A 20934-nucleotide genomic window follows, 5' to 3' on the forward strand; every position below is an offset into this window, starting at 1 on the left:
ATCTCAGCTGTGGTGTCTGTGAGCTTTATTGAGGTGGCCCGTGTTTTTCTGCGCAAATTCGTCCAGGGGGTAATGCCTGATATTGTTTTTAATAATAATGGCTGTTAATAATAATGGGGTAGTTTTTAAATACAACATGAAATTTAGATGTAAATCTAGTTTCAGATCTCAGGACACTTTTGAGATGATTTTAATTATTATTTTCTAAAGAGTTGGTTTCGGATATGATGAATATATATAATTTGGTATCCTAATTGTCATTGTTATTTTCATTATAGCACTTGATTTATGTTAGTTCTGCTAATCAGCTATCAATTAATGACTGTTTGTTATGGTATTTTTAAAAAACCATTTTTTTATAATTTAAATAATTACTTTCAACAAAATAATAATCGAATGATAATATTACCACGGTTCTTTATATTTTATTCGTTATATCTTTTCCAGTTTATATTATTTCTCGAAGCAGTGCAATTTGCCCTGTTATTGATACGTTATCGATATATTACGTTGTTGAAATTGGATATTGTTTCCAGGTCAGATATCGGAGGTCCTTCGGGATATGCCCCAGTTGGAGGAGTATGTGATCCGAAACGGAGCTGTTCCCTAAACAGGGACGAAGGGCTTACCAGCGCTTTTATCATCGCTCACGAGGTGGCTCATATGTAAGTCATATACAAGTTTTCTATTTGGTTATTTATAACATGAAATATGCGTTGAGTCATCTACAAGAGTACCTCAGGTATTTTTTGTTCAATATTTATGTTCGCTTTATTGTTAATATACCCGAGTCAATTAAAATGTCATTTAAGTCAACAAATATGATACGAAAAGGTTTCTGGCAGTATAGGGAAATGAAGTTATCAATTTTGGGCAATTTAAAGAATTTCTCCATCGAAATTTCTCCGATTACCGAAATATCTCTTGCACACTTTTGGAAAACATTTCAGTTCTTTATCCTCAAAATAGCATATAAAATTACCAGCATATTTTCAAAACTTGTTACCTGTAGTAATACAACCTTCAGCATAAAGTAATGTTTTAAATGTTATAATTATTTCATTTATTAAAACATATTTCTAACATATTTAAAACAAAATAGCATGCTAAGAAAAATACAGAATAATTAAATGCTTCACTCAGATATAGCCAATTATATATTTTTTCTAATTTCTATCAAAAATGTTTAATACATAACAATTAATTTAATATATGAGGTAAAACTGTTCGTCGAAGAATATTATAGCGAAAATAACATCAACATAATTTTATGCCAACTCGGAGTAAAGTTATTTATATATGAGCACATAATATGTATGGGCATTATTAAAATTTAATTTGACAGAATATTTAAACCAGTAGTAAATCAGAAGGAGCAAGGTCTGGAGAATGGTGGGTGGGGTAGTACTTCCCATTTTAATGTTTCCAAGTATGTTTTCACCGATTTTGCAACATATCGAGCGTTGTCATGTTGAAGAATAACATTGTTGTGTCTTTGCTTGTACTTTAGTCGTTTTTCGCACAGTTCATACATGACAAACGTTTATCAATGTATCTTGCTTCAATTCATATGGCACAAAATATCCAAGCTTTTGGATAGTTCCCATGTTCTTCAAATAACTGAAAATGGTTTCCCGTGTTATTACCAACAGTTCTGCATATTCTTCTTGCCTTTTACATAGATCATCATCTTTTCATCAACATTTCAAATACTCGTCTTCAATTTTTTTTTTGGCTGTCCGGAACTCTCTTTGTATTCCGTATCAGCAGCACCACTTTTAAAAGGTCCAAGTATTCACATATTCAAATGGGTGGAGCATAGTTGCCATAAGCTCCATACAGAATTAGAATTTAAAAACCATCAACCGCCTTTCTCTCCATCAAATTTAAGTGAAAAAAACTTCGCCCATATACGATTTGCTGAGTACAAATTGAGACATTTTGACATTTTTAACGCACTGAGTTTTTTTCTGCACACTTCGACGAAATGACTCATACTATAAAGTCAAACTTGTCAGTGGGAATTCAACCTGAAGTTGGTTACAAATGTAGGAGATGCTATTTTCTAGCAATGTTCGTCGGGCAGGTTGGTCGGTCGAAATGTGTGGCTGTCGATGCGATTGTTTATCCGAACGCTCACTACTATTTTTGGAAGGAATTTGCACGATTAAAGGATACATGTGGTCGACGGGAGAATTGACAGGAGATTAGATTAGGTAAAGGATATACGGTAGCGCTGTGGAAGTAGTACTGCTACAAGGGGGTGGAGAAAATAAAAGAGAGCAAGACATCATCCTGGTGGTTTTTTATAGCCGGTAACTACATGATACCAATCCGTCGGCGTTGCCAACCTTTGAACTTGCTGTAGGTGAATGCGTGGTGGCCTAAAGGGTCATAGCGGTCGCTATAATTTAATGCACAGTAACACCATCTGTTATAAATCTTTTAAAATTAACTTATAGGCTTTTTATATAAGACATTTACATAATTCTTAATGATGCACCGACTATAATATTTCAACTAACTATAATATAATAGCAATACTTTCTGACGTTATATCTAAAAACAGATAATTGTCCCAATGAAAGTTTTTTTCTTTCAAGTCAAACGACTTCTTGCACACCAAACCTGCGCCGAACAATTGGCTTCCATCCTATTAAACCAGTTCAAAAATTGCTGCAAAAAATTGAAACTTGCCATATGGAGTGATGTCTATGTATTTAGGCACAGTACATTAAATATTTAAGTTGTTGCATCAAAAACTTTTGAGTTTATCTTTGTATAGAATACTTGTGTGACGGCAATTTAATAAGTCCGTGTTAACAGTGTATGCGTTAAAAACGATAAAAACTAGATGATATAAGACTTAGTATCATCACATTTAAACGAAGTCAGAAGGCGACCACAGAAGGAAAATTGGCAAAAACGACTTAAGAACTTTGTAACATTAAAATAAAAACTAACAAAAGACGTGGGTATGAGTCGTCAGTGAAGCAGCCATAAGAGTAAACCACGTGATTGGGGTTACACCTCGCAAGTTAACCCTGAGGCGACCGATATGGCAAGATCGATATATTGTCAGTACTTTAAAATAAGCGAAGGCATATTTAATACATTATATACCAGGGAATTATTAAAAAACAAACAAGATACCTGTCTGTTGAAAGAGGAGTTCGTAGGTCAATGTCTGATTAAACTGAAACTCCTCAATTGAAGTGAGTGTAAATATCCAGAGTACAAAATTAATTATGTCACATGTTTCAAAAAACACTATAATTTATTTTGGCCTTCCTAGTAGCTACAGTGATTAGGCAACAGATCCTCCTCGTAAGCCGTGGGTTCAAATACCGCCGAGGTATGGTTGTTTGCAAATGTGTGTTTCTGATCATGGCTTTCACAGGCAAAAGTGTAAAATTCGACAACAAAAATCATCTCAGTCACGCCAGTAACTAGGCTGAGTAAATCTTGAAACAATTTGGGATGGTCTCCAAGTTGGTTACTCGCTTAATGGCTCACATTATTCTGTGAATCACTAAATTAATCCAAGATGTTGGTGTGAATAAAATCCATGTACATACACAGTTACTATATACTACATATTTCATACTATATTCCTTGACGTTAACATTATCAGCAAACTCTGAGAAAATATAAACGATCTGAGTTCTAAAACTTTTAATCCTATCAAAACAATACCTTCTAATATTAATCCTTGGAAATTTATGAATTTATGTTATTATATTGTCCATATGCATACCAACTTTATTCATTTACTAGTAATAATTAATTTTCATTATATCCTTCAATTTTTCATGAGTACTGTAAATGTTAATTAGAAAATATAACCGTTACGGATTTCGGAATACAATTTAACCTCTGGTAGTTACTCCCGGTGCGGACCTATTCTAACTGGAAGCTTAGAAACATTTCCTAACTGGCTTTAGGGCTTTCGCCCTTAATCTCACCCTCTTTCGGTTATATTTCTGTGCCTGGATTTGTTTCGATTCCTCGCTATTTCAACAAATGTTACGCCGTAATTTGTATTATGGGATAATATTAGCTATAATGTCGAATAATTTGCTCACGGTATTTCATCAAAACGGTTACGATATTTGTTTGTTTTTATTATTTGTATGCTCTTTAGATTTTAGAGTTATTTGCATTGACTCTGTTTTTTATTTATTCAGAAAATATTTTGTGACTTGAAGAAATATCGTACATTTGCGAATATACGAGATGACCTTAATGAAGAATCACAAAAATATTGATTTGTAATAATTATATATTATGAAGAGATTATTAAAAATATATTTATCTTAAAATTAAAAGTGGGATTACCAAGGTTTTATCCGAAATATATTTTTTTTAATTCTCGATGTTACGTTGAACACCAGTTGACGTCACTTACAATCATTTCCGAATTTCAATGTTTGTACTTTTTAGCGCGCTTCGGTTATATTTGGATTATTTATCTTATATTTCACTATTCGAAAATAGGTTTTGTACTACCAATGGAAATAAAAGATGAATGAAAAAATTGAATTGAACAAAATGAAGATATTATTTCATTAAATTCTCATTGTTGATATAATAACTAAATCAAATCAATATGTATTAGCCATGTTATAATATATATTATTTGCCAAATACTTATTAATTTAATGTTATTTATTACATGTTAATACAATACAATCTTTTGCATCCTCTGTACAATTTTAATCTATATGATTTATTGATATATTGATTGATTGAAATTAATAATTGAAAATGATCTTTTTAAATGTAGGCATTTACGTTTACCATGATATTTTAGATTAGGTTTGAGTCATGACGGTGATATGAAATCAGGAAACAACTGCGATGAGGATGCTCTGGATGGAAGTGTTATGGCACCGATGGTCGCTGCGACCTTTAGCAAGTTTTCATGGTCAGCGTGCTCAAAGAAGGAATTCCAAGAAAAAGTCAGGTAAAGTGTATTAACATTTAATAATTAATTCAATGTAATGGTATTTTTAATCAGTTTTCATATTTGGTTTCGTTTAAAACATTTCCGAAATACTTAAAGAATTATAAGTCACAGGTCAATAATTTCTTAGTTTAAACGAAGAAAAGTTTTTTAATCATATAGTGTTTGTTTTGAGTTGGAAAACCAGGATTTCAAGTCCAATAATATGTCAAATGTTTACTAATATTTAATAATAAAGACAAATCTTAGAGCACCAAATCAAGAATGAGTTGAATGCTGTAGTGGTCAAGAATCACTTAATAAATATTCTCGTATTCGTGAAAGATTGATCTTTCACCACCTTTACATCATCAAGATGCCCTACTAGTAATGGTTTGTTCATTAAGTTTTGCGACTGATAAGAAATGACGCTATTGGTTCATTGTTTTATGCTTCGACTGATTAGCAGATCATCAATAAATATACATATATTTAGTACAATAACAGCGTCACTATTATTTTGATGATATTCTAACAGGTCAATTGAAGTCCCCTGCCTGACAGATAGATGGCGCTACTAGAATTAAATCCAAATGGTTTTAGTTAGCGATAACCCTCAAAATGTGCTGGTATAAATTTGACAGCTGTCGGATTATTAGTTTGTGAATTATAGCATTTTGAGTGAAGCAACTTTGGTTATTGTGAAAAAAATTGAATCAAAAGGAATTTCACGTGTTGACAAAATATTGCTGTTCGAAAGGAAAAAATACAGTTGAAGCAAAAACGTGGCTTGATGCCGAGTTCCCGGATATTACCCCAGGAAAATCAACCATCAAGGATTGGTATGGTAAGTTTAGAAGTGGTGAAATGAGCATCGAAGTCGGTGAACGCAATGGACACCCAAAAAAGGTTATTACCGACGAAAACATTAAAAAAATCAACAAAATTATTTTGAAGGACCGTAAACTGAAATTTAATAAAATATCAAACACTTTAAAGATATCAACTGACAGTGTACATCATATCATTCAAGAATATTTGGGTATGAGAAAGCTCTGTGCAAAGTGGGTGTCACGGGAGCTCACTTTTGACTAAAAACAACGACGAGTTGATGATTCCGAGCAGTGTTTGAAGACGATCAAGAGTAATAAACTCGAGTTTTGCATCGATATGTGACAATGGATAAAATATAGCTCCATCATTTCACTCTGAAGTCCAATCGACAGTCATCCGAATGGACTGCACACGATGAACCCGCTCCAAAACGTGGGAAAACGCAACAGTCGGCGCTGCCAAGGATATGGGGTCTGTATTTTGGGACGCGCATGGAATAATTTTCATTGATTACCTTGAAAAAGGAAGGGCCATCAATAATGACTATTACATAGCATCATTGGACCGTTTGAAAGACGAAATAGGTGAAAAACGCATTTGAAGAAAAAGGAAGAGCTGCTTCACCAAGACAATGCACCGTGTCAAAAATCCATGAATTGGGCTTCGAATTAATTCCTTATCTACCGTATTCCCCATCCATATCGAGCCACCAGTGACTATTTCCTGTTCTCAAATCTCAAAAGAATGCTCACTGGGAAGAAATTTTCGTCGAATGAAGAGGTGATCGCCGAAACTGAGGACTATTTTGAATAAAAGGACAAATCATACTACAAAAATGGTATCGAAAAATTGGAGGGTCGCTATAATCAGTGTATCACCCTTGAAGGAAATTATGTTGAATATAAAAAAATTAATTTTGCCAAAAATATTTATTTTACTATAGTAGGCCGAGGACTTTTTAATTGACTTGTTAAGTTTTAGAAGGATATGTGCTCTACACTATGTTAACAATGACACTTGGGTTTATCATCAGATCCAAAATTACATTAAATCCAAATAAAAAATTAGCAATTTAACATCGTGATCATCAATTCATAGCCCGTTCTGTGGTAGTGTCTATTTATCAACCAATACACTAATATTGGTGCTGCAGGACTTCGTTTATACTTCACCAAACTTTGCCACTGTTAAAGATTTGTCTTTGGATTGGTCTCGGACTATCTTAGTATAATTTTTAAATCCCTTTCTATAATTTTAATCGATGCCTTTTTTTGAAGCGGCTCGCTTTGTCTTACACGCAAAGGGTTGATATCGCTACAAAAGTCTGCAAGAAATCTGTTCACCATTCGTTTGATAGATTTCCTCTTAGTTATACAACGGTGCACTGATTGTCGTATCTTAATTGAATGACTTAATTTCTAAAACGATCCTAGGAAGAAATATGCAGAACCTGCTTTAAGTAACGCATTGCAAACGCTTCAAGTTTACAAATGTTAAGCTATAACAGCTCCCAAGTCTCAGACCATATGGAAATAATGGCAATTAAAATAAGTGTTATAAAGATTCGGAATTAAGATTTGATTTCTCTTCGGCATTCACTAGCTTGGACGCATAAATACTCCTGCAGCGTAATTAGATATAGTTTGTTACTTCAGTCGTAGATGTCACTTTATCATTCTGTATTACTGATTTTAAGAACACGTCGCGTCTTTTCTGTTGGCTGCTTTTTCTAACAGTAATAATAATTTAATTTTTAATTTAGATTATATTAAGCATATATAAAATATTAATTTTTAAGAAATTCTCTAAAAATTTGTGGGATATCCAATAATGCGCTTTGTTCCGAGCTGCTTGACATATTTTAGTTACTTGATTATCCGTATCATCTAGTAGCTTGTGGTTGTTTTTAAAAGGAATGTGGCAAGGAATATCATTTGTGATTTCGCTTAAAACTAAACCGAAACTCTACAAACTAAATCAATATTTTTATTGTAGTCCTGTTCATTATTATGACCATTCTTAAAAAAAGTCTTAAGAATAAACCAAATTATCAGAAGTGAAAAAAACAGGATAATCAAGATAATGGATCCTCCCACAAGGCTCAACTGAACATTAAGACAATTAATAAATTATGATGAATATATATGTTATAATAATGTTGGAATCATTGTGTTAAAGCTCGGGAAGATTAAATTAAATTAAATTATGGCTTTATAGTTTCTTCCAAATCATCAGCTAATATTTTGTTGCCCCACAATAATCTTTATTCTACAATTTAATAAGTGATTTATCAAAAAATCGTTAAACTTTACGAAACAAATTCGGAAAAAAGCAACCCCTGTACTTGTTTGGTCTGCCTAAACATTTACATTTTTAATTAATTTTCCTATATTTAGACTGAATAATCAGTGATTATTGTTTCGTTTTTGTCTGAATTAATAATTCGGGATGATAATTTTAGCTTTCCGTTGTAATTTTATTTTTCTGTTTCAGTAATTGGGGCTGTCTGAATAATCCGCCCGATGAGCAGCACGAGATATTGTTGAACGCCACGCTACAAACCATTTTCAGCATGGACGAACAGTGTCGTATGGAATTTGGCGATGGGTAAATTCCTAAGCGTTACATTCGCCAAGATAATCCTTTACCGGCGAGCGCGCCATCAAAGGAATGAGCTGCTTTACAATTCGCAAAAGCGCAAAACCAAAGAATAATTCATTAGTGCTATTTGCGTTCAGCAGTTCGGACTGCGTTAAGATAAAAATTAGTTTTAGAACAACAATAAACCAGACATAAAAAATGTAATATTTACGTTATCTAACCAAGTGATTTCAAACATATAATTTTATTAAACAAATGGAAATAAATACTAAATACAAACAAGATCATACGACAGTCAAGCTATAATAATTGAGAATATAAAAATATGTTATATACTCCAAATAGGCGGTTGAAATGTCCTTTTTAATTTTAAAAAGAAATGTTCTTACATTGGCCTATAAATTAGTTTTGGATTCAAATTCATTTTGCAGTTTCCTTGTGGAAAATAGGTACATTATATTTTTAATCGTCTTCAAAAAAGGAGGATGTTCTATGTTCGGCTGTGTATATATTTTGTAATGTATGTTTGCCGATTTCTCCGTCAATTATGAGCCGATTTTCAAAATTCATTTTTTCATTCGAAAAAGTGCACTTCCGAGATGGTCCCATTGGAACCAAATCAGGATCTGTTGGGGGAAAGGAAGAGATCGAGGGGAAACCCTCAAATTTCAAATGCATGTACAAAGTTTTCACATATTTTTTGTATCTAAAATGATTAGGTATTTGTGCATAATGTTATTTCTGAACAGATGTGACGGAAAATCGGAGATAGTTCAGTGTAAAAGCTATTCAGTTTGCTTTTTAAGCACTAACCATATCTAATCATTGTTTCTATTCCTATTTTTCCTCATACGGGCTGCACCTTTACTTGACCTACCCATCGTAATACTTTTAGCTTATAACCTCCCTAAACTTATTTATCTATTTACAGTACTATTATAAGTTCTACCAACTGATCAATTTGAAGTCGGTATCGATCTCGAACAATACAAACACAATACTGTAATTTTGTGAAATATATAGAAAATTAAATTAGGAACTAAACAAATCTAATTTGTTGCTCGGTACCGCCTTCAAAGTGATCAGTTGGTAGTAGTTAAAATAATATTGTAAATAAATAGGTTTAGGTAAGTATTAAGCTAAATTGTGTGTATATAGTAGAATATAAAAAACGTGTAGTAGATAGGTTAAATAAGGTTTTTGTTTAATTTTATTTAGTAATCGTATTATTATGTACTTATATTATTTTAATTTTTTTGCGTTAAAAAGTTTGATAATTTTTTACATTTTAGTGAATTCCTGATTTATTTTTGAAGTCGGTTCAATTTTTTTGTTAAAAATATTCTTCATCGATATAAGTATTCTTCATCGATGGCCGATACATTTTCCCATCTTTCAAGAAATTTATGGATTTGACCTCGAAGGAATGATGTATTTTTTGGAATCCGTAAGAATTGGCGTATCTTCATAACAAGTGAAGCGCTGTTTAGGCAGGTCCAACTGTTTAGGCTGTTTAGGCAGGTTGCTTTCAAATCTTCGTCTTGGCAATTTTTTTTGGCTGTCTAGAGCATTCTTTGTTTTCGTGGTAAAAAAACCCTTTTGGAACGACGAAACCAGTATTTCCATGTTCCATGTTGAAGTCGATGGAGTATGTTTATCTTAAGCTTCACAAAAGGCAATTGAGCCGCACTGAAAAAATGTTTGTTCACGTCGTTAGAACGAAATTACATACACTGAATAGTGAAGGAACTCTCTACTCGGTATAATTAATACACAGTAATACCATCAGTTGAGAAGGCTTCAATATTAATTTATAGGCTATATAAAATATAACTTGTCACGGGAGAGGCTAAGGCACAATGACTAACCAAAAAAGCGTCAGTAAGTAAACCTCAACAACATTGAGTTTTCAGTTAGTACTAATTTTCAAAGGAAAGCTGTTAAAAATTCATGACCTTTTACTCATAAGTTTATGAGTTATTGCGCTAAGAGTCACAGTACTTTTGTTATTTTCAAAAAAAAATGGATCAAAAACAACTTCGTATTTTAAATTTACACTGCTTCTTGATGGGAAAAGATAACTTTCAAACGAAGCAATGGCTTGAAAAGTATGATAAGGACTCCGCTCCATCAGAGATTAAAATTAAATGTTCGTTTGCTGACTTCAAACGTGGTCGTAAAGATACCGATGATGCAGAACGCAGTGGACGTCCAACTGAGTACCAGAAAACATCAAAAATCCACAAAATCGTCTTGAATGATCGACAAGGAGCATTTACTTAAGAGCTCTGAGATGGTGCGTGTTTAAGACAGGAAATTTTAAAATCCCGTCTAAAATCTAAATTATTCGAATGTTAATTTTGTCAATCATTTTGTGTTCATTATCTGTGGGCTTGAAGTTTTAAAATTAGGATGCTTAAGGAAAATTTTACATGTTCCTTTCCAAGATCATATTATAAATGAAGATATCCGATTAACATGCGACAAGTCGTGCACACTTGAGTAATCAAGCCAGACAAGCAGATTGCAATGCTTTGGACACGTCTATTTTTGGCATATTTTGTAATTGAGAAATTACACTTTTGAAAGGAAGGCAATATGAGTAACTCCAAAATAGACAGATCAGGATCATAGAGAGCGATCTCAAGGTTAAGAGACCCACACTTTACAAGTCAATAGTGATATGACTCAACATGACTTGAAAAATAATATTGAATGTTCCTGGCGTTAATAACATAGTAACATATTGGTTGAAAAGTAGGCACTCACCTTGAGCGCCGACTAAACTTTTCTCAGGTTGAATCCTCCCATTGAATGATGATATTTTCAAAATCAAAATAAATGATTACCTGGATTTGTTTCGAATTTTTTTTTCTGTGGCATTTGTACAAGGAGTACAATAATTTATCAATAATTAGCCAGATGATGATAAAATCCTCCACAGGAGTCCCACAAGGCTTTCCACCAGCCCCAGCCCTGTTCAACATTTATATAGCTGATTTCTCACTTCAGAAACATTCACACACAGTATTTGATGCAGATGACACAGCTTTGTTGATCACCGGTTACAGTCCCGACGCCATCCGCGACAGACTTCAAGTCCAACTCAACCAGGCGATTGCGTGGTACATATTCTGACAGCTGCAGATTAGCTCGAGCAAAACTCAGGCTATTATGTTCCACCGTAAGAAGGAGTTCCGTGGTTATCGCCTCCAAATCGAAAAAGTTCCTATCCCCTGGCTCCAGAAATTATCACACCTCAGTGTCCAGATCGACCGCAGGTTCCAATAGTTAGCTCAAATACAGCACGCTATTTGCTAAGGCAGTGGCGTTTACAGCCCACTATTTCCAGAAGAAAAAGCAAACTCCCAATCCCCTAGATAGCGACTCTGTATAAGTTGCTAGTCCGTCCAGTCTGTCTATACGGATCACAGGTGTGGTACAGGTACGTCTCTGAGATATAACTTGCACTGCTCCAAGTGTTTCAATCCAAAAAACTCCGCGCCTTACTCAATGCTCCAAAGATGAGGAACGTGAACAATCACCTCGTAACAGGTATCCCGTTCGTAAAAAGTTTCAGGAATATGCTCAGTGTAAGGTTCTCCCTTGCAGCCTTAGAACACGAAAACAACTTGATCAAATCCTTACTCATCCACAAACCCCGGTAGCTAAACCAATTACGACAATCCCAGTCATATCCCAGGGTATGTATCGCCCGCAAAATTTCTGTCCCGAACACAAAACGAGATCAGCAAAAGACCATTTGGTTCTAGCTGGTCAATCTGGAGTAAGAAGAAAAAGGTGCGCATAATTTTTGGATTCCTTCATAACCGAAAATATACAATTTGTACAGTAATTGTGACACTAACAGTTTCGAAATTATTTCATAAAAGAAATAAAGGTCAATGTAGCTGTTAAATAATTTAGGTTAATATTTTTTAATTATCAACAAATATCAATAGCCATGCAACAAATAATAACCGACAAGTTCTTCGTATTATTATTTCTCAAATATAAAAACGCAAGATTATTGTCAAAATAAAATATAGAAATTAGATACTTAAATATACCTTAAATAAAATGTTATCTTTTTATAATTTTAATATTATTATTTTCTTATATTTCTCAAGTAAAACATCATCCCAGGTGCTGCAGGATGGATATTTTTTCACTAAATGTTATTTTAACTATAATGATTATTTGGGGTTATAGTTGACCACACATGTGGTTTTTTTTTAGATAAGGTCAATAAAATTTCCGTTCTCTGTTTATGTTGACCACTCACATCATCATCACATGCGCCATTGTTTTGCCACCATTACTTTATCTCGCATATTTGAATATAATTATAAGTAACTTAATTTATATTTATATTACATGAAATAGTATTCCCAGCATAATAACATGAATTATAATCGTATTAAAAAAGATTCTTGAAATATTTTATTAAGAATTATTTGATATTTACGTTTAATAAATTATTCAAATATAGCGCTGGTTAATCAAGCAATCTTTGATGTTTATGATAACGAGTGCTTAAAAAAGCGTCAGTATCATAATTGAATTTCTCATTTTCGTTCCGGTAATTTCAGTAGCTAATTGTTGAAAAAGTCGATGAAATTCTTAAATAATCGTGGTCAACCAAGATATTCCATCGCGCGGCATCGCTGTAGAAACAAACGTTGACCATAAGTCCATTTTATATCATCTAAATAGAATAGAGTACCAAAATAAACCCGCTGATTGACATCCACATGAATTAAGAGGGAAATATTGAATGGATCGAGTTTCTATCTGTGAATCGCTATTGAAATATTATCAATATCAAAAAGATTAATCTTGGATGATATTGCTTCCTGCCCTAGATTATTAACAGTATAAGGAGCAATATTTTGCAAATTTGCAATCTGTTATTATTTCTGTTGTAACGAGCGCTGGATTCTTGTATATCAACAAATTGAAATGTTGGTCTTGGTCTATTTATATATTATTTTACTCTGTGACTGTAGCTATTGGAATGGAGGAAGGAATCTGGAACAAGTGAAAGCGCATGTTAGGGAATATGAGGGAAAGTCAACAAAATGTTGTGAGGACAAAGAATAGCTGGCGGCGGTTTTAATCACTGGCCAAACTGAATGTTATTATTATTAAATATATTTTCTTTATCATATTGGTATATTATACAATATTCTCTTGATAAATTATTACTATATAAAATGTTAATTCTATAAAAACATTGGCTATTTCTATCTATATTGACATTTTGATTTTTAAAAAGCATATATTGACAGTTTTACGGAGGTGCTGTTATTTACTGTTAATTGAATTGAATGAATGAATTGAATAAATTATTATGGAATTTATTACTATAAAATATCTAATAACAATATAATTATTGGTGTTAAATAGTGCTGATCATATCCTAAAGGTATCAGAGATATTTTTGTCTGGTTTATTGAAAGAGGTTATTTAAATTTTATTTCTGGACACAATTTTTTAAATGTTGCCGGTTTGTTCTTAGGTACTCAATGTGTAGTACCTTTGATGTTACCGAGCCTTGTTCCCATCTATGGTGCGGTCACAAGGACAACCCATACGTCTGCAAAACAAAGAAAGGCCCACCTTTAGAAGGAACTGAATGTGGATTTGGCAAGGTTCTGTTTAAGTTATATATCTGAACCGAAAAAGTTATAAAGCATTTCTTACAGTGGTGCCTCAATGGTTATTGCAGCGATGTTGGCCAAACGTTTGATAAGATTCCCATTGTTTTAAATCCCCAACATGGTGGATGGGGAAATTGGGGACCATGGGGTCCATGCGCCCGTACATGTGGTACCGGCGTCCAATATAGATCTAGAAAATGCGATAATCCAAAGTAAGTATTAAATTGTGATTATGACTTAAATAATGTAAACGACAAAAATAACGACGTAATATAAGTAATGATAATATTAAGGACGAACTATGTTGCATCGTATCAGGTATCACTAAATCTAAAAATATTTAAATATCTAATAAACTCCATAGAAGCGTTTTCTAACATTGTTCATGTGCTATATAATAGATCTTTAATTTTTAAATAATTTGACAAGTTCCCGCATGTTTACTATTTAAAAGAATAATTGAAGCTTTTATAATCACGCATATATGGCATAAAATGTTTGTATAACCAAATGCATTCATTAGCCTTCAACAATCTTAATATTTTAACTTAAAACATCCCATTTAAATATGTTGTTTTTTCTCAATATCGAATCGGCTGAATCATTTTTTGCATGTCTTTTCCCTTCTAAAATAATCCTGAAAAATCTATAGCTTCTATAATGAACTGAAGAAATAGGTATTAATATGGTTTCTCTGGTGTAAAAATAAAAGGTGCGAAACAGATTCGAAACGGTGAAAGTATATTATTGTCATTCGGCAACCTATTATATTTTTCTATCTTTTGGAAAGGGGGGACGACGGATAAACGCCAGAAGAACTTTGCCTTACAATGTAATCTATAAAAATTGTTTCCTTCCTTTACAGTGTGTCATTAACTATTATGATTTATTTTTGACCATTTAGTCTATTTTATGGAATTGGTTCTATTTTAATCTATTTTTGTAGATGAAGGAATTCAATTTTATATTTTAATTAATTCAATCTCCTTTCACAGAGATTGAGATTATTTTTGTGTATCAATATTTTTTTTCAAAATAGCCTTGTGGCACCTTGATTTTTATTGAATTGAATATTGTGGCCAATATCACTATATATATTCAACCACTGGCTGGGTCGTATGTCTATATTTTACAAAATTGTTTCACTGTCTATATCACCTTTAGGATTAATGTTATAATTTAACTCAATGTTGTGACACTCGAACGACTCTTTAAAAAATCGATAAAGTCTTTTAATCACATTCACCAATTCTTAATTTGTATGGTCTAGCGAGCTAATAAAGCTTAATAGAATCCTCTTTCGACCTCATCCAAACATACTTTCTTCATTAATTCCTCACGAAGAGCTCTGAGATACTTCTATATCGCCATTGTGAAGAAACTATGTCTAACATAATTTATTTAAATTTCTGAAAATAAATTGGTATTTATTTTAAAATTTAATTTAACTGATAAATTTATAATTCTATAATTCTGTAATAATCATCTTCATATAAAATTGGGTTTTTTCTATAAACAATTTTATTTATTTATTAATTTATATGTTTAGAGGTTTTATATTTTATAAGGATTCAACTGGAAAGAGTCTACAGAGAAGCTTTTGATTTTAGTTTTATATCTAGATCTCATAATTTAAGCACACAAAAAATGCTAAGGAGTTAGGGAGGCCCTAAGTCAGAATATTAACCATCAATCTCTATGATACTTCTTAACTTGTCCTATGTACTTATGTTCCAATATTCCTAAGTTACTTTTTTTGTTGTTATGCTAAATTTATTCTATCAATTTATCACATCAATATTATTAAAATTGCCTTTGCTACTATTTATACTATTTATTCATAGTTCAGACTAAATTGTATATTAATTGATTAATTGTAAAATATTTAAAATAGTATTTATTAAAATGTACAGGCCTTCTTACGGGGGAAAAGGTTGCGAAGGTGAAAATGAAGAATGGAGACTTTGCAATAATAGTCCATGTAAAGAACCCAGTGATATCCGGGCAGAACAGTGTAGGATGCTTCCCAAAGTATTTAATATGCCTAGCGAGACTTGGTATCCATATGAAAATAAAGAAGGTAAGATGATTCAGATTGCTATAGTAAATATTATGCTTTTATAATTATTTTAGATGACAAGAAATGTAAATTTTCTTGTATAAATGAGAAGCAAAAGTTTGTCTTCCCCACCGAAGAAGATCTTCCTGATGGAACACCTTGTTCATATGATAATATGGATAATATTTGTGTGAAGGTAAAATTATATCAAATATCTTGGCAATTATGTGTATGTCACAATTATTTATAGTCATCAGAATATATGTTTAGTATTATTGAGTTGATTAATAAACTTGTGGAAATTAAACTCAACCAAAAACGGATATATACATTTCAAGTTTAATTTAACTATAAATTTCAACGCATAATTTATTACTTTTTAGTTTGATGAAAGTTTGTTTTCTACGACATAGTTTCTTAAAAGCTTAGAGAAAGCTAAAATTGGGGAATAAGCTTGATGTTAAAGAACAAATAGCACTTTAGTTCACTGATTTAGAGAAGTATTTTTTCATATATATGCAAAAAAGTGCGAGATTTTAGTAGAAAATGTTTTTCTATAAATTCACTCAATAATCATTAGTTATCCTGAAAGATTACAATAACAATATGAGTTTATTGTTTTACAACTTTGGAAGTAGTCCACAGACAAAATTAATTTTGAACGTACATCCATGTCACAACTTAACCATTGAAAGAATTTCATAAGGTTACTTACTAACTCACAGCAGTGTGAAAGCAATCGACAACACGCGGGAGATCAGAAGATTGAACCGAACCAAACTACACGAACGTATAACGTATAAGTGTTATTGTTAATTTTAGCTTAAGTCGTTTAATTTTATTTCAATGTACGTAATACTGATAGTAATAGATATTGATTCATTTATTCGGTACACATTTTGCTAGTGTATTGATACAAGTACAAAAGAAAAATTTTAATAAACTTAATAATAAAATTAAAATTAAAATAATAAAATAAAATTTGTAAATTAAGATTGGACTAAATATATATAATATAACATGTAATTAATACAATAATATATTTATAGTAATCATATGCTTACGAATAATACATATTTTTTAACAATTTAAAATTGATTGTTGCATGTCGTATATTATTTTGTTTTCACGGTGTTGTCCACTGCTAGTCACTATTTCCTATGATTTTTCTGGAAATCAACATCAAATAATATGTCTTGAAAGCTATCCAAAATAAGGTCTCAAATTTGATACACATCCATTTTAATTCTCATATGTTTTGAGTTTTCTCATCACCATACTAATTATACTTATTGCTCATACTCAAGCTTAAACTTTTGAACTCTCAAGTCATTATCAATTGATACTCCCTCAGTATCTTCAATTTGTACTTGTTAATAACAGATATACAACGAAAGTCATTTTAAGATTATTAATTATATTAACAATTAAATTACGAACTCACTAGTAATATATATTATTCATTATTGTTAATAGGGAAAATGCTATAAAGTTGGTTGTGATGGCATATTAAACTCATCTTTGACAAGAGACAGTTGCGGCGTATGTGGTGGAGATGACTCCCAATGTCTTAAAGCTGATTCCACAGTTAAGAAGATTTTGAAACGAGGCAAGTACAAAAATAATTAACAATAATCTTCTTTATTCTTAACTATATTTTTTCAGATATCAGTCGTATCAGTGTAATACCAAAAATGGCTCAGCATATCAAAGTTGAATCGGTGGTAGATACGGAACAGCCACATTTAGGGTTCATCTTAAAGAATAGAAGGAAAAAGGGCAAGGCTGGATATACCGTTACTATTCCGAATAAATCTTTATTGACTAAGGTGGTTGAAGGAACGAAATTCTTTTACCAGAAGCAAGGAAACAATCATAAGCTGTGGGGTACTGGTCCAATAATGTCCGAAACTGTTATAATGGTAATTATAATTATTTCGTATAGATAACATAACACTGAGCCGCAACTGGATCAAATGCAAGAAGATTTTGAAGACTATTCCAAAATTCTTAATTCGAATTCGATAACTAATCGAAGTTACATTGAAAATACGTTCACCTTTTATTTCAAGGTTTTTACTATTTTTTCATCAGAGAACTATGTATTTAAATAAATAATATTTCGACTAAATAACAATGGAATATGGTCGGCTTGGTTGGCACAGTGGGTAACGTGGTCTTGTGGCGACAAGGTCCTCCTACTATTGCGATAGTCGCGGGTTCGAATTCTGCTGGGGCATGGTCGTAAGTTTATGATTGTTTAACACTTGTGATTGTCCTTAGTGTGATTGTCATGCTAGTGACATGGCTGGGTAAGAACGGATGTCTTCTGGGATGATATATAAGTTGATCACTGGCCAGTCGGTAGGCTTAATGCCAAGGACCGTGGTTCGGAGCCGACGTTAAACAGTAGGTCCAGTCCAGATAAACACTAGTTGGTAAAAAGGAGACTCGAAAATATGTTTAAAAAAAACAAGGGAATATTAGGTTAGAAATAAAAAAATACTTAATTATATTAATTCCATTGTTTAAAGTGCATAGATAATTTAATATTCTAAATGTGTTTCAATAGTTTAAATAATTATGTTATTCTTAACTAACTTTCAGGAAGTAATATTCTCGAAATTTATTGCAAACTAATATATTTTTATTAAATAAATAAGAAACCTATGAATATTTTAAAAATGTTTTGTTAAAAATGTTACAAAATCTAATTGCATAAGGTTAAAAGCCTTTATTAGTAGTGTCGTAAATGACTGTCTTGTTCATTACGACAATTGGAATAATAAAAATAATCAACAATCACGAATATTTTCTTGTTGTCTATTGTCCGTTAAAGTTGGTTTATTGGTTGTATAGTTCCAGATTGATTATAATAAATCTATCTAATTTTTTTTCGATTTACAAAGTTTTTTAATAAATAATTTTATTCTGCTTATAATATATTTGATCTTGAAATTTCTTCGTGCAACGTTTTCCTCCAGAAGATCTTTGTTTCCTGTAGAAATAATATATTATCAAAAATACTAAATTCATTAGAACTAGCATTAGGAAATATCGACTGAAAACAGTCGAGAGTCGCAAAACAGTCGAAATAGTCGATAGATAAAAAACTAGCTACTGAAAGTGGTAATTACTGTAAACCAGGCGGTGGAATGCATGACGCATACCTGGTCGCGGAGACTTGCCCTGGAGTGACAAGTTGGACCGGGTTATGTGGGACTGCCTCTGGGCTTACCAATACACTAAACCGAAACCGCCAAACAGTTGACCCCTGTGGATCGCCACTGCTACTGCATTAAATTTGGCGATATGGCACCCGCTGATCGGGCAGCCGTTCTTCGGCACGAGGGCCCGGCGATTCTATTGATTCGCGAACCTGAGTTAACACACAACTGAGTACTGTTGTATGGGGGCAAAAGTTATGACTGTAGCGACGGATGAGGTCGTTTCAGCCTGGAAAAGGGGGAGAGCTTAGCGGTGACGCGGTGCTAAGCCCACAGCATGTCGACCAGCTCGCGAACAAACGCGTTTTCAGAAGAACTTGAGATGAGTTGTTGTTTGTGGAATGATTGAGATATGAAGTGCTTGATTTCTGGAGTGTCAGTTTCCCTATGAATTTGATTATTTCTGACATACCATGGAGCGCTAGTGGTAATTGCTATTTTCAGTCAGATGCACAGTTCAACTGTTTTTTTCCATTCGTGATGTCAGACGAAGATGTACGTATTTTTTCCTGCATAAATTGTGACAGCGGAAAGTATGGATAATTATATCTTGGAGCAATTAATTTTTTATGTACATAGGACATAAATAATTACTCAATACTATTAACATACAATGTATAATTTCATTTTGAAGTATAATTGCATTTATATTTGAATGTTCTGTCGAAAGGGATGAAACAATAACCCCACAAATATTTTATGGTATTTTAATATATTAATTGATATTTTTAAATAACATACTATAACAAATATAGATACAATAGAACTTAAATAAAACCTAAAAATGTACGATAACAATAAATACTAAATAAAAATTAAATAGACACCTAATCATAGAAAAAAACTAATCCATGACATATAAATACTAGAGCTTTTTTAAATAAAATAATTGCTTTATTTATTATTGAACGGAAATATTTTTAATCACTATTCAAAAATATAATATACATGTTCAGCTTGTCTCCCGTGATGACATATCTTTGCTTATTAATAATTTGGCAGATTTTGAAAAAATTTATTGATATGGATAAATGGATAATGCAGATATAGCAGAATATTTCAAATGTAACTGATATAAATCAAATAATATCATTTTATGAGTATACTAAAAATCTAATGGATTTTTTAAACGCCCCATAAGTGGCATTTCCAAATATTGCTTAATTTGTAAAGTTATTGCTGTTGTTGTGCACCTGGTGTAATTATTTCTTTCATTCTAGCTAGTTTTTTTTTATCCAAATGTCTTCAGATGAAATACATTCTTCGTCAGTATTTGTGTCTCGAAATTCGAATTGTAGCACTGTATTTGTATTTTTTGAAGTTAGAATGCAATATATCTCTTCTGTGATAATTTATTGTATCGCCTCAGTATTATTTATACCAAATACTGATTCTTTAAATCGAAGTGTTCAGATAGCAGAAGTTGAGGATTCTCTTTCAAAATATTCTCAAACCATACCTGCTGATAAAATTAAACTTAACTAATTTCCGCGATCATCATTATTTTTTTGTGTTTGTTTAATTGCCAAGAAACTAAATTGTTGAATATGAAGTAGAGTTTTCCTATCAGAAAATTTTCAGCTTATTACCTCTTTATGGTTAATA

General features: G+C 32.2%; 1 protein-coding gene across 1 annotated transcript in view; it reads left to right on the top strand.

Annotated features, from left to right (window-relative positions):
* Positions 1-20934, top strand: part of LOC143190360 (A disintegrin and metalloproteinase with thrombospondin motifs 1) — a 56688-nt gene that overhangs the window by 27829 nt on the left and 7925 nt on the right. Inside the window, exons 7-15 of the mRNA XM_076394599.1 lie at positions 537-665; positions 4814-4966; positions 8273-8386; positions 13902-14034; positions 14089-14255; positions 15957-16123; positions 16177-16298; positions 17579-17711; positions 17768-18024. Of these exons, the coding sequence (XP_076250714.1) occupies positions 537-665; positions 4814-4966; positions 8273-8386; positions 13902-14034; positions 14089-14255; positions 15957-16123; positions 16177-16298; positions 17579-17711; positions 17768-18024 (1375 nt within the window). The remainder of the gene's footprint in view (positions 1-536; positions 666-4813; positions 4967-8272; positions 8387-13901; positions 14035-14088; positions 14256-15956; positions 16124-16176; positions 16299-17578; positions 17712-17767; positions 18025-20934) is intronic.

The sequence above is a fragment of the Rhynchophorus ferrugineus genome, unplaced genomic scaffold (genome assembly GCF_030347505.1).
Source record: "Rhynchophorus ferrugineus isolate W39M unplaced genomic scaffold, kcgeb_rfMv2 rfM2, whole genome shotgun sequence".
In the NCBI taxonomy this organism is placed as follows: domain Eukaryota; kingdom Metazoa; phylum Arthropoda; class Insecta; order Coleoptera; family Curculionidae; genus Rhynchophorus; species Rhynchophorus ferrugineus.